At 45.0% G+C, this 15,817-nt stretch overlaps 1 protein-coding gene across 3 annotated transcripts in view; it reads right to left on the bottom strand.

Annotated features, from left to right (window-relative positions):
* tefu (Serine/threonine-protein kinase tefu) overlaps positions 1-15,817 on the bottom strand; it is a 471,138-nt gene that overhangs the window by 413,909 nt on the left and 41,412 nt on the right. For all 3 annotated transcript variants that reach the window (XM_075694675.1, XM_075694677.1, XM_075694676.1), the window contains 2 exons: positions 11,093-11,232; positions 3,234-3,329 (listed from right to left, as the gene is read on the bottom strand). In XM_075694675.1, coding sequence (XP_075550790.1) covers positions 3,234-3,329; positions 11,093-11,232 — 236 coding nt within the window. The remainder of the gene's footprint in view (positions 1-3,233; positions 3,330-11,092; positions 11,233-15,817) is intronic.

Raw genomic sequence — 15,817 nt, 5'->3', positions numbered from 1 at the left:
GTGCGAAAAATGCAGAGCACCGGTAATCGGCAAACGACACTTTTTTTTTTTATAACAAACGTTTCACACTAGGCCATCATGCTGGTGCATTTGCTAGGGGGATACTAGCCTGTTAACTAGTAACATGTGTATGCCTCATTATATTCCTGAATAAATCAAGCTGTCTGTTTTTCTCATTACAAACTTTTCACTTGCCTGTTTGTGGCAACATTAGTATACCTGTACGTTCTTTTTTATATCATCATCATCAGCTAGGTTGCGCCCGATGCAGGGCAAAGGCCTCTCCCATAATTCTCCAACTACCCCGGTCATGTACTAATTGGGGCCATGTTGTCCCTGCAAACTCCTTAATCTCATCCGCCCACCTAACTTTCTGCCGCCCCCTGCTACTCTTCCCTTTCCTTGGGATCCAGTCCGTAACCCTTAATGACCAACGGTTATCTTCCCTCCTCATTACATGTCCTGTCCATGCCTATTTCTTTTTCTTTATTTCAACTAAGATGTCATTAACTCGCGTTTTTTCTCTCACCCAATCTGCTCTCTTCTTATCCACCTTAACGTTACATCCATCATTCTTCTTTCCATAGCTCGTTGTGTCGTCCTCATTTTAAGTAGAACCCTTTTCGTAAGCCTCCAGGTTTCTGCCCTGTACGTGAGTACTGGTAAGACACTGCTGGTTATACTTTTCTCTTGAGGGATAATGGCAACCTGCTGTTCATGATCTGAGAATGCCTGCCAAACGCACCCCAGCCCATTCTTATTCTTCTGATTATTTCAGTCTCATGATCCGGATCTGCGGTCACTACCTGCCCTAAGTAGTAGGGGTGTGCAAATACTCGAATATTTGATTTTGAATCGAACAGTGAACATTCGAATAATTCGATTCACGAATCAAATGACTGCATACTATATCAGGAAGTTAACTCTCTCATCAACCATGTAGCTTTAAATAATGCCATAGCCGCAGTCACCAAGTGGTGCAAAGATTGGCAGATGACTAAACATTAACAAATCTGTTCTATTATCTGTAACCAGGAAGAAACATAGATCACTCTTTCAGTACACACGAAACAACGTTCCTCTTGCTTCGGTCTGCGAATACAAATATTTGGGAATATTACTAACCTCTGACCTCAGATGGGAGGCTCACGTTAAAGTCACAGCAACCACACTAAAACAGTTATTTTTCATTAGTAGACGCCTCAGACTAGCACTATGTGATATAAAGCTACTAGCATACAAAACATTTGTCAGACCGGTACTAGAGAATGCAAATGTCGTTTGGTTTCCTTTCACTAACAAGCTGATTAAAAAACTTGAAGGTGTTCAGAGAAAGGCGCTCAGATAGATTTTTAACAAACATAGGCTAACAGACTCACTGACAGAACTACTCAAACAAGCCAGGATGCTAACCTTTCAAAACAGAGCAAAACTAGCATGCCTTAAACCCATTTACAAACTAATTAACAATCAATTAAATCCGGATACCTCACGATACATGACGAAATCTCAAATGAGGAAAACAGGTCATAACCACCCCCACGCACTAAACGAGTTTGCATCCCGTACTGACACTTTCAGGTATTCATTCTTTCTGCAGACAATACGCAATTGGAATGCTTTGAACGTGAGCTCTGTTAGTAGTTCATTACTAATTGCCTATATCACGCTTGTTGAAAACAATCTACTTATATCTCAGTAATTATTTTGTTTATTGTCAGTATCACTTTGTTACTACCTTTGTTTTGCATTTTGAGTTCATTGTTCACACACACAGATTCGCACAACTCGGAGCTTTCTACCCAAATGCGAGGTCATAGTCGAGCTTTGCACGCGTGCTTGCAATAATTGCCTACTGGTTGATTGTGGAACACGAACGCTGTTTCAGCAGCCATCAGTCTAACCCGTACCCGTGATCCCTCGACTGTTCATTGATGAGCCACTTGTAGGAACATATTAGCGACACGCTTTCCGCCATAGTTTGTGGCCCGTTATCACATCTGCCAAAGGCGAATTTCCATTATGGCAACACCATTGAGCATACTGTCTAGCTAGTTATGCCTAATTGAGGCTGTGTTTCTAGGTGACGGCGACTAAAGTTACCGTTACCGAAGCAAGGCAGATACATTTGCAACAGTCACATGACCCTCAGAAAGCCAACAAACTGCCTTGCCAATGAAAGTGAGCGAACAGGATGGCTGATGAATGTTCATGGCCGCCATCTTCGAAAAAGAAAAAGAAAAAAAAAACGTGATCTGGCCTCTCATTCTCAATGCCATTCGTAGGTGTACAACGGCTTTCTTTCATAGCTTTGAGTGACCCGTCACAAGACAAACTTGGAATTTATTTGGCAGGCTCAAAAATATCATGAGACATGCACTGACCCCAGGCTGCAGATGCATTTACACAAACAGCAGATAATGAAAAAAAGGAGGGGAGGGCGGGGGGAGGTTGTGGGAACCCGCCTCCAGATTTGACAACCTTTTATCGTCGCCTGCACAGATCAGTGCCATGTGATATGCTGTACATTCTCTGGTTTGTCTGTCGCACAGATTTGCCTTAACGAGTCGACAATAACCCATAGAAACCAACTGTATAAAGATGGAAAAGCCCTTATGTTTTCTGAAGGAAAACTGGAAAGCAAAACTGTCTAAGCAATAGAAGATTGCTATTAAGCACAGTATGGCCCGCTATTAAGCTGAAAACCCCATTGGTATTTAGGACAACTCCACTATTTTTTCAGCTTCAGAAGAAAAAAAGAACACTTGATTCTATTTTACAGACATTCTATTCATAAGAAATATTTTCCAGACCTTCATATACGAGCTCAGTTGTTATCATTGCTGGCATACTAATTTGGCGTTCCTTTTTATAAGAGTAGAGCATACTATATACATCTAGATTCATAGGTACCCAAGTACTGACAGCTAGCAAGATTCCTGTTAAGCAATGTGGTCAGCCTCCTGAGCAAGTGCAGCACTGTGTTTTGGGTGCAAAATTTGGAAGCACAAAATGTTTGTGTTAAGTTTTCTGATATTCGATCTGATATTTGGTTTCTGTTCTTCATTCGATTAAATATTTGATTCTAAATCTACTATTCGGCATTCTCAAATCCCTACTTTGTATTGAAGTGAACAATGAATGAGGCTAATCTGCACTAATAGACTGAGCACAATTATATTAAGCAAGCAAGCATTCTCTGTTTTCAAGCCATGGGTGTTTGCAGAGCTCACCTGCAGGCTTTCAGTCCAGAACAGATTTCTTCAGTGTCCTGGCTAGTCATGGAGGACAGTGTCGTGAAGATTCCACGGTGCAGTCCCATATGTCCACTGCAGGCATGCGATAATGGCCTCACAAATGTAGTCAAATAATGTAGTCATACACTAAACAGTGTAACTCACACTTGTGGCCTGTACATGCCACGACGCTCACCCTACAAAGATACGGCTTTGCTTCAAGCTGACAACCTTGTCTAGGGGACACATATTACCACGACGTGGAAAGAAAGACTTAGTAGGTCCGAGTAGGAATGAACAGAGTGAGTGGCACGCTGTAGTAATGGTCTCAGGTACATCCCTCCAAAAGATAAAGGGCACCAAGAAGAAAGTTACCAGTTTTGTCCTAAGATGCAAGCCTGATGTGGTGTCGTATGTTCACATGTCGCACAAATTTAAAAAAGTCGCAGATAGGTACGGTGTACCAGTTGTTTTCTCAGCGTCGCTCAAGTTAGCTGGGCTGTGTCCACACATCAGCTGCATTGACAACCAGCACAGATGACAGAAGAAGCACACAAAACCTTACACGAAATATGTGATTAGCATTGTACACGAAATACTGCTATTGTGTGGGAAGACCTATGTAGGTCAAACGGGACACTGAATCGACGAGTGAGCACGAGAGCTTAACTGAAGAACAAAGGCAATGCACACTTACCTGCGCATTACATTGCTTGCAAGTGAGAGTCGCAGCTTTTTGACAAAAATATCGGGCAGAAGTAGGGACACACGCACAGAATCGTTGGAGGCTTTTCATATTAAGAGGCATGAACTGCAATGGTGACACGTCGGTTTGTCTTTTCGGAAACAAGTTCCAACTGTTTCACTGCCATGAGTGACAAGTGAGCCACGTGCTTTTGGTGTAAAGAAGATGACAAAGCCAGTAAGCAAAAAGAAGGAACGTATGAACTTAAATGAGAGAGAGAAAACAGAAAAGAGAGATGAGCTTGCATTGCTGACATAGGCATGGATTGGCGCAGACGCATCACCAGCTGTGCTCTGGTGATATGATCGAGATTCATTGGGGACCCAGACTAAATAAGGGACGCCCGAGAGTTGGCCGGTGATAACTCCAGCTCCTGAGCCCTGGCTACGGTGCCGTGTAAGTGCTCCATGGCCTCAGTCAAGCCCCGTGAAGCCATTACCTGCCATGGTCTAGAGCCACGGAGGCCACCCGCTGGCCACGTCATCGACCAGGCGCACTACCGACTACGACCGTGTCATAGTTGATGCCTGCGTTACATTAAGGTTACATTGGTAGAGTCTTGTGACACGCCGACAGGCTACCGCCTCGTCATGCTGGTCAGACTGTTTCTCCTTTGTCTTATTAGGAACTGAGAAACTATAGTTTAAGAATTGGTTTGTTGTACATGAATAGCGAGGACAGGGATTTAGCATGTGTTCACAGTGTTATTCTTTATAGTTGTTTTTGTCATTTTCTCTTGCTCGTTTTTATGTTGTTTTTCTATCATTACCGTGTTTCACCCTGTTTGTTCCTAGATTGCCTAAATTTGTGACAAGGGTACGCGGCTGAGCATGTGCTCAGACACACTTACAGCCATGCATAGCCACGACCACGGAGCAAGAAACATTTAGGAGAGGAAACTCCGCTGTTTGCGGCGACCAGAAAAAGTCACAAGCCCGCGGAGCCGTTATCGTGCTGGCGGCGCCCAGCGGCATGGAAAGAAATTACCGCCGTTGAGAGTGCGCCGGAGCAGCCTGCCTGGGCGCTGCATTTTTTTTTTTCTGCTGCAGGTTCTACGACGCGCCGCATGGCGCCGCCACTGTATACGGTCCCGTGGGCGCATACAACAATTGTGACCTATCTGGTCGCCCGCGCTCGCTCGCGCTGACGGGAGTTTCACCTCCTAAATGTCTTACTCCGTGGCCACGACCAAGACGTGCGCCAATTTGTCCCCTTACTCCACCCCCTTGCGCACACTTGATCATGTTACCAAGAGCTCACTCCCCTCCACCTCTTTCCCTTTGTTCGCCTAGGAAGGCGGCACTTGTGATGCCACCTTCTTTCTTGTCTCAGCCTCGCACACTATCACTCACACCTAAAGCACACGATGCTCAGGGTGGGATAGGATACTATCGCACTTGGACTTCATACAGGACATGATGCAGCTTTACTTCGGCGGCCGTGACATGAGCAGCGCGCTATTTAAGAGGTGCATTTGGAAGCAGCTGCTTGTAATTCAATCATTTGACCACCTGTGTCGATGGAAGTTTCCATTTGTCGACTTGGCATTTCTTCGCGGCGGCAGTGAAATTTCTTTATATTGAAATCGCATACAAACAGACTTCGTTATATTGAGGCTCTAAATACAGTGGTCTATGAACCAGTGGCTATGAAAAGTGTAATACTTCATTATATCGAGAATTTCGTCATATTGAAGTTCGTTACATCGAAGTTTAACTGTATTACCTACTGTTCATGAGGAAAAGCTTAGCAAGAAGCAGGGCCTCAAACTAATTGAGGATAAAAGGAAGCATGTCCTTGCCGCTCGATTAGCAGAACCTAGTGCAGTTCAGAAAGCATACGAGGAGAGGAAACAGTTCGAAGAGAAAGATTACATGCTTTGAAGATGAAAGTGAGTGAGAATGAGATAAACGTAGAGAGTAGACATATTAGCGTAGCAGAGCAGCATGCCAGGATGAAGACGCCAGAAGAAGTTGGCAGATTAGATAGTGTTTGTGACATTTTTGAAGAGAAGCTTGTGAGTAAGGAACCCTTGCTGCAGAATGACCTGGACAAGAGGATGGGTGCCATTCCAACAGAGTTTTGTATAACCAACGAGCAGAAGGTGACCAAGATTCGATCCAGCATCCTTGGACTTGGCAGTGGAAAGCCAATGCCATCGTAGTAGGTATGAGTTTGAAACTGTGTTTGCTGTGTTAGAATGGATGACACTGTCACTGTGATGTTGACATTGTTCCAATCTGCAAAGCTTTTAGGGTTGATTACTGCATTTTGTACCTTTGGAGTGATGGAACAGCCATTCGACTTTCTGGTGCAGGTCGTGGCGCAGGCAAAAACCTGATTTGGGGCAGCAACAAGCACTTTTACTTGCATTGGCGGCGTAGTGGCTAGGCAGCTGCGCTGCTAAACCGAAAGGCGCGGGATCAAATCCTGGCTGCGGCGGCTGCATCTCAACGGGGGACAAAATACAAAAACGCTTGTGTGCTGTGCATTCAGTGGATGCTAAAGATCTCCAGGTGTTTCAAATTAATCCGGAGTTCCCCGCCATTGGGTGCCTCATAATAATATTGCCACAACGTCAAAAACAGGGGTCGTAGAGTGCTATTCAGGAGGCACAGCGGCAGGTTGCCTTTTCAATACCGAGCACAACTGCAATTTCTTCTTCTTCACCGCACCTTGACAAGAACGCTCATGTACACTCGCGTTGTCCTCTTCTTCATCGGAGTACTGGCACGGCATTTGCGTTCCTCCGAAGGAAGCATCGCCCTGATGCTCAATTTAAGCGGTACAACGAGACAGAGTGTAACAGGACAGAATTACACACAAAAAAGAAAAAGTTAGTTCGACAGGTACAGCTTCATCCGTACCACATGCTCCACTTCGGGTAAGTGCTTGTGGCGACTGGAGCTATTGTCACTGTCAGGAACGACCTCGTAATTCACGTAGCTCAGGCAGCGAATCACTCTGTACGGCTTAAAGTACTGTCTTAGGATCTTTTCGAAAAGTCCACGATGGCGTATGGGGATCCAGACCCATACTTTGTCGCCAGGAGTGTAGAAAATGGACCTGTGTAGAAGATGTACTGTTTTGCATCTTGGTCTTGCTAAATGCAGATAAGTACGCGGGCAAGCTATCTGGCTTCTTTGGCACGCTGAGTAAATTCATCAATGTAGGTAGGTATGTCGTCAAACTCGTGTGGCAGCATAGCATCCAGCGCTGTCATGGCTTAGTGACCGTGGACCAAGCTGAGTGGTGATATTCCATTAGTTTCTAGTCGAGCGGTATTTTAGGCGAATGTTACATAAGGCAAAATCCGATCCCAGTTCTTATGTTCTATGTCGACATACATGCATAGCATGTCTGCAAGGGTCTTATTAAGATGCTCAGTTAGTCCATTTGTCTGTGGATGACATGCGGTTTTCCAGTGGATTGTACCACTGAGTCTGAGAAGTGAGTCAAGGAGTTCGACACTGAAGGCAGTTTCCCTGTCTGTGATGACAACTTTTGGGGCGTCATGCCTAAGGATGATGCTTTCCATGAAAAAATGAGCTGTTTTGGCTGCTGTGCCCCGCTGTGTAGCTTTCGTCTTTCAGGTAATTGGTGGCAACAATTTCAAGTAATTTCAGGTAATAGCTTTCAGGTAATTGGTGGCAACAATGATCTATTTGTTGCCAGCTATAGAAGTTGGAAATGGGCCCAGGAAATCCATTCCAATTTGGGCGAATGGCTGGCCTGGTACCTCGACCGGATGCAAGAGACCTGTGGGCTTGCCGAGAGGCGCTTTGCGTCTTTGGCAATCCGCACATGTTTGTACATGATGTCGTACAGCAGCGGGTAGTTTCGGCCAGTAGTACTTCCGTCGGAGTCGGGGCAATGTTCTCGTGCAGGCTACATAACCTGCGGTGGTTTTATCGTGGCATGCTTTTAGTAGTTTTTCTCGAACTTATGCCAGTACGACAAGCAGGCACGTGCTGCCACTGGCAGAAAAGTTCTTATTGAGAACAACGTGCCGGAGACAAAACGATGGCAGTCCCCCGGCATAGAATCACGGAACGTTTTTACTTCGGCCTTCCAAGAAAGTAATGAGTGAGAACAGCTCTGGGTCATGGCACTGTTCCTGTGAAATGGTGACGTCGACGACGCCCAAACATGCAGCATCCACGTACATGTCATCGCTACCTGCAGGCTCAACAGGTTACTACAAAGACGCAGTCATCATTCATCATTTATTGGACCCTTAAGGACCCTTTACAGGATATTACATAAGTGGGGGGGGGTGGAGTCATCATAGACATACAGAAGTAAAAAATGCTACCACAAGAATGAATTGAAATAAAGCAGGTTAGTTAATGCGGCGTCGGTGTGCCTCTTTCCTTATTTGTAAATGATGATCATGTCGAACTCCTGAAGGCTAAGACTCCAGCGCACCAGATGGGTCTTTTAAGTTAGTCAGACAAGAAAGAGAAGGATGATCGCTGACAACCTTGCATGAACCGGCGAAATTTTAAAACTGCCCACACCATGGCAAGACATTCTTTCTCAGTAGTTGAGTAGTTTTCCTCCGTATGAGAGAGAGTTTGGCTAGTGTAGGCGATTACATTTCCGTAGCTGTCTTGCCACTGCACCAGTATGGCACCCAGACCAACATTGCTCGCATCAGTGTTAAGTGCTGTAGGGTCATCTTGGTCGAAGTGCGCAAGTACAGGAGGCGTTTGAAGGCGTTGGCGTAATTCGCTAACTTCTACTTGCTAATTCCCCCCCCCCCCCCCCCACACACACACACACAGAAAGAGATCATCGCCTCAGGTCAGGCATGTCCAAGAAACGCCTCACTGCCTTCTTGTCGGATGGTGTGGGGAATTTTGCCACAGCGTCTATTTTGGGTGGATCAGGTCGTACGCCCACGTGACTGACGACGTGGCCAAGGAAGCACAGTTCACTGAAACCAAAATGACTCTTGGGCTCCGAGCATATGGCTTGGAGAACAGTGAGTAACCAGCTTAGGTGCTCCTCAAATGTAGCTGAGAACACTATGACATCGTGTAGCTAGACCAAGCATGTTGTCACTTCAGGCCTGATAGTACGGTGTCCATTAGATGCTGAATAGTGGCAGGCGCTGAGCACAAACCGAAAGCAAGGACCTTAACTTCATAAAGGCCGTCGGGGGTCATGAAGGCAATTTTCTGACGATGTCTCTCATCGCCCTTGATCTGCCAATATCCGCTTTGTAGGTCCACTGATGAAAAATAATATCCATGCCACAGCCTTTCTAGCGAATCGTCAATGCGTGGCAGCGGGTAGACGTCTTTCTTCGTGACCTTGTTTAACTTGTGGTAATTGATGCAGAATCGCAAACTGCTGTCTTTCTTTTTAACTAAGACTACGGGTGATGCCCAGGGACTTTTCGAAGGCTGTATCCGATCATCCTCAAGCAGCTTCTCCATTTGCTTTTGAATCTCTTCCGAGTTCCTGTGGAGCTACACGGTAGGGATTTTGTCGAACTGGCCACGTAGTATCATCCGTGATGATGCGGTGCTTTGTCAGTGGTGTTTGTTGTATGACCTTTGACATAGTCTAAAAACAACCTTCGAACTGATGTATCAGCTCCAAGAGGTGCTGCTGCTCGGAAGGCGACAGGTTGGAGCTGACGTAGACAAACAAAGGCGTCAAGGGCAGTTTCAGAAACCGAGCCTCAATAAGTTGCGCATAATCTTGCTGGTCCAAGTTCGAGAATGTATTGAGGAGCTGACAACGAAAATTGCCCCACGTTTGGAAGCTTGCTTCCCTATTCACGTGCCATGTACGAGCGCTGTTTTCTAGCGCAAAATAAGCATGGGCAAGTTTTTGTTGTTCGTTCCAGCGATTTGCCAGTGCAACACATTCGTACTGCTCAAGGCAGTACTCAACATCTTCAAAAGCATAGGCGTGGAAGATTTCGGGGTCACGAGGGTGTTCAAGAGTCACCTGGGGAAAGGCTAGCCGCCGTCTGTAAAGGAGGGAGAAGCGCCGATGATGTAGCCATGTTGGTGGGAGCCGCAACGAGAGGGCACTCTGGGCTAAGACCGAGCAGACACCGACTGAAACAGTGGACTAGAGTCGTTAGTGGAGTCGGACTGGAGAGGTGGAGCTTCGGGACTGGGTGTACGGCTCCGAATAGGGGTGGCCCACATGAGGTTGCAGGCTCCAGCACCTCCCACAGTGTCACACCAAAAACAGGGGTCGTAGAGGACTATTCAGGAGGCACGGCGGCAGGTCGACCTTTTAATACCGAGCGCAACTGCGACTTCTTCATCTTCACTGCCCCTTGACAAGAACGCTCATGCATACTCATGTTGTCTTCTTCTTGATTGTTGTACTGGCATGGCAATATTGTGGTTTTGGCATATAAAGCCCCAGAATTTTATTAATTAATTTGACAAGTACTTTCATAGCAATGTCGAACATACATACAACTGAGACCATATACCAGATATGGTCTCAGTTTAGACTAAAATAGTCAACAAATATAGCGGAGCTGGTTGCATGCACATCATGGAGCCATCTGGGCTAAAGTTTACCAAAATGGCTTTCCCTGTGTGTATGTGGTATAAGGCCAGTTTTATCCTTTAGACTTTGAAGAGTTGTGCGTTTGGTGCACGTCGAGTGAGGTAAAAAATGTTCGAGAATTTAGGGCACATCGATAAGACCTAGGAGTAAACCGAGGTTACAGCAAAGACATCCACAGGTCTCACACAGATGTCCCTGCACACACATTTTTATGTCAAAATGCACATTAACAATGATGTACCTTCAGAGGAAGCACACAAGCAGCAGCAACCTAGGATCAGCAGAGACTGACAAGCAAAAAAAAAAGAAAGAAAAGAGAACTGATTGCACTGACATTTTCAGCAATTTGGTGTTGCCCATTTTGCCTGCAATAAACTTGCTCAAAGCAGGCTCTGGTGTCCTTTCACCAACAGAAGACTTGGAAGGTATGCTCGCAGACCGACAAACAAAACTTTCCTGTGAACAGAATTTTTCCTAAGCCTTGACACAGCATTCATAAAATCGTCGAAGAAGCTTTATGAAAAATCTGGGAGAGTTGGCAACAACTGTGCCCCTTCTTGCTCACCACCCATGGTCGTCGTGGGGCAGGCGGCAGTCCCAATTAGCCAAACGCCAAGCACACTCGGCCTGCAGCTCAGCCAGGTCGGGCGTACTGGGCTCCAGGTAGGCGGTCAGCGTGTGGTAGAGGCCGCACTGCTTCAGGGCCTGCCACCATCGAACAAAAGGCTATGAAACATGCGTGATGCCTTCCTCACCGCTGTAACACTGTGCCCTTCACATTCTGTGTGGCCACTACTCATTAGCACCCTTCAAGGACCAGACCCTAGTATAGCGAACAGGTAAGGTGCCATTTAAATGCACAGCTCCATTCAAGAGTGAAATAAATTGAATTCTTGGGTTTTATATCATTACGAAGCACCCCATAGTGGAGGACTCCATAATAATTTTGACCACCAGAGGATCTTAACGTCAATGCCCAGGATAGAAACATTTTTGCATTTTGCTCCCATCGAAATGTGAATGCCACGGCCAGGATTTGATCCTGCGACCTTGTGCTTGGGCCAAGCAACACCATAACTGCTAAGCCACTGTGACGGGTTCTATTCAAGAGTGGATGCCAAGAGTTCCGTCAGGCCATGTTGCCTCGGTGAGAGCTTGAGCCACAAGAATGTTGGGGCACTCAGCCATTGTTATCCATGCGCGACACATGGCAGTAAAGAAATGGTACTCTTATTCAAGTACAGTAACAAGAAACTAGGCTTATGAAAATATTGATTGAATATTGTACTATTCAATATTTGGTCTGGAGCCAACTATGGGGAATTTTCAAAGTATTTGAAACAAATGAGTGTGAATTTGAGAATGTGCAATCGTCACTTTTGGTTTTGTCAAGGAAGTCACATTGCCATTAACTGGATCACAGCAAGACAAGCCAGAGAAGAAGCATTTGTTTATATAGTCGCCGATATATATTTTTTAGAGGTGAAACAAATAAATAATTTGAATACGATATTGAAAACTGCCTAATCATACACACATGCACATATTTAGAACAGAAATCCTTATGTCAGAATAATTAGGTACCACACTTATACTTCATATTGTAATAAGGGGGCTTATTGTGCTATAAACACACGGACAACAGAAGTAGAAGTGGGCATGATGCACGCAAACTCACAACTGAATTTTATTGCGTGAAAGATGACATATATATATATATATATATATATATATATATATATATATATATATATATATATATTCGTGCGTTTCATCATCATCATCATCAGCCTGGTTACGCCCACTGCAGGGCAAAGGCCTCTCCCATACTTCTCCAACTACCCCGGTCATGTACTAATTGTGGCCATGCCGTCCCTGCAAACTTCTTAATCTCATCCGCCCACCTAACTTACTGCTGCCCCCTGCTACGCTTCCCTTCCCTTGGCATCCAGTCCGTAACCCTTAATGACCATCGGTTATCTTCCCTCCTCATTACATGTCCTGTCCATGCCCATTTCTTTTTCTTGATTTCCACTAAGATGTCATTAACTCGTATTTGTTCCCTCACCCAATCTGCTCTTTTCTTATCCCTTAACGTTACACCTATCATTCTTCTTTCGATAGCTCGTTGCGTCGTCCTCAATTTGAGTAGAACCCTTTTCGTAAGCCTCTAGGTTTCTGCCCCGTATGTGAGTACTGGTAAGACACAGCTATTATATACTTTTCTCTTGAGGGATAATGGCAACCTGCTTTTCATGATCTGAGAATGCCTGCCAAACGCACCCCAGCCCATTCTTATTCTTCTGATTATTTCCGTCTCATGATCCGGATCCGCCGTCACTACCTGCCCTAAGTAGATGTATTCCCTTACGACTTCCAGTGTCTCGCTGCCTATAGAAAATTGCTGTTCTCTTCCGAGACTGTTAAACATTACTTTAGTTTTCTGCAGATTAATTTTTAGACCCACTCTTTTGCTTTGCCTCTCCAGGTCAGTGAGCATGCATTGCAATTGGTACCCTGAGTTACTAAGCAAGGCAATATCATCAGTGAATCGCAAGTTACTAAGGTATTCTCCATTAACTTTTATCCCCAATTCTTCCCAAGCCAGGTCTCTGAATACCTCCTGTAAACACGCTGTGAATAGCATTGGAGAGATCGTATCTCCCTGCCTGACGCCTTTCTTTATTCGGATTTTGTTGCTTTCTTTATGGAGGACTACGGTGGCTGTGCAGCCGCTATAGATATCTTTCAGTATATTTACATACGGCTCGTCTACACCCTGATTCCGTAATGCCTCCATGACTGCTGAGGTTTTGGCAGAATCAAACGCTTTCTCGTAATCAATGAAAGCTATATATAAGGGTTGGTTATATTCTGCACATTTCTCTATCACCTGATTGATAGTGTGAATATGATCTATTGTTGAGTAGCCTTTACGGAATCCTGCCTGGTCCTTTGCTTGACAGAAGTCTAAGGTGTTCCTGATTCTATTTGCGATTGCCTTAGTAAATAGTTTGTAGGCAATGGACAGTAAGCTGATCGGTCTATAATTTTTCAACTCTTTGGCGTCCCCTTTCTTACGGATTAGGATTATGTTAGCGTTCTTCCAAGATTCCGGTACGCTCGAGGTCATGAGGCATTGCGTATACAGGGTGGCCAGTTTCTCTAGAACAATCTGCCCACCATCCTTCAACAAATCTGCTGTTACCTGATCCTCCCCAGCTGCCTTCCCCCTTTGCATATCTCCCAAGGCTTTCTTTACTTCTTCCGGCGTTACCTTTGGGATTTCGAATTCCTCTAGACTATTTTCTCTTCCATTACCATCGTGGGTGCCACTGGTACTGTATAAATTTCTATAGAACTCCTCAGCCACTTGAACTATCTCATCCATATTAGTAATGATATTGCCGGCTTTGTCTATTAACGCATAGATCTGATTCTTGCCAATTCCTAGTTTCTTCTTCACTGTTTTTAGGCTTCCTCCGTTCCTGAGAGCATGTTCAATTCTATTCATATTATACTTCCTTATGTCAGCTGTCTTGTGCTTGTTGATTAACTTCGAAAGTTCTGCCAGTTCTATTTTAGCTGTAGGGTTAGAGGCTTTCATACATTGGCGTTTCTTGATCAGATCTTTCGTCTCCTGCAATAGTTTACTGATATCCTGCCTAACGGAGTTACCACCGACTTCCATTGCACACTCCTTAATGATGCCCACAAGATTGTCGTTCATTGCTTCAACACTAAGGTCCTCTTCTTGAGTTAAAGCCGAATACCTGTTCTGTAGCTTGATCTGGAATTCCTCTATTTTCCCTCTTACCGCTAACTCATTGATCGGCTTCTTATGTATCAGTTTCTTCCGTTCCCTCCTCAGGTCTAGGCTAATTCGAGGTCTTACCATCCTGTGGTTACTGCAGCGCACCTTGCCGAGCACGTCCACATCTTGTATGATGCCAGGGTTAGCGCAGAGTATGAAGTCTATTTCATTTCTAGTCTCGCCGTTCGGGCTCCTCCACGTCCACTTTCGGCTATCCCGCTTGCGGAAGAAGGTATTCATTATCCTCATATTATTCTGCTCCACAAACTTTACTAATAACGAGTAGAACTTGTTGCTGGGCGAGTTGGTTGGGATCTGAAGAATACATTGTTGCGCCAAAAAAGGAAAATAAAGACTTGAGAAGGAAGAGTACGAAAAGACAGATTGAGCGCTGAACTTCAACTGATTTTATTCTTACAGCGGGGCAGGGAGAATGAACAAATGCGCATGCGTACATCAGTGTTGCCTAGAGCGAATCCAGTGACGTTTTTAACAGTTGCAACTCATTTTCAAACAGAAAAACAGATGTGTCACTAATACAACTCGTGCCTCTCTTTTTAATGTGATATGCCTCTAAAAGTTCTCTTGCTAACGTATCACCACTCCTGCCAAGTATCTTTATCTCACGCAGCAGTGGCTGGCATCTGCCTTCCATGCAAACCGTGCAATGCGCAGGTAAATGCGCATTACCGTTATTGATTACAGACAATTCATGCTCCCGGGCCCGGAGATGTGTTAATGACCATTAACATTGTTAATGGTCATTAACACATCTCCGGGCCCGGGAGCATGAATTGTCTGTAATCAATAACGGTAATGCGCATTTACCTGCGCAATATGTTAATGGTCATTAACACATCTCCGGGCCCGGGAGCATGAATTGTCTGTAATCAATAACGGTAATGCGCATTTACCTGCGCATTGCACGGTTAGCATGGAAGGCAGATGCCAGCCACTGCTGCGTGAGATAAAGATACTTGGCAGGAGTGGTGATACGTTAGCAAGAGAACTTTTAGAGGCATATCACATTAAAAAGAGAGGCACGAGTTGTATTAGTGACACATCTGTTTTTCTGTTTGAAAATGAGTTGCAACTGTTAAAAACGTCACTGGATTCGCTCTAGGCAACACTGATGTACGCATGCGCATTTGTTCATTCTCCCTGCCCCGCTGTAAGAATAAAATCAGTTGAAGTTCAGCGCTCAATCTGTCTTTTCGTAGTCTTCCTTCTCAAGTCTTTATTTTCCTTTTTTGGCGCAACAATGTATTCTTCGTATTCTTTACTAATAACTCTCCCCTGCTATTCCTAGTGCCTATGCCATATCCCCCCACTGCCTTGTCTCCAGCCTGCTTCTTGCCTACCTTGGCATTAAAGTCGCCCATTAGTATTGTGTATTTAGTTTTCACTCTACACATCGCCGATTCCACGTCTTCATAGAAGCTTTCGACTTCCTGGTCATCATGACTGGATGTAGGG

This window comes from Dermacentor variabilis, chromosome 6 (genome assembly GCF_050947875.1).
Source record: "Dermacentor variabilis isolate Ectoservices chromosome 6, ASM5094787v1, whole genome shotgun sequence".
NCBI lineage: Eukaryota > Metazoa > Arthropoda > Arachnida > Ixodida > Ixodidae > Dermacentor > Dermacentor variabilis.
Note: the sequence above shows the minus strand (reverse complement) of the source record. Positions and strands in the feature narration are given on the sequence as shown.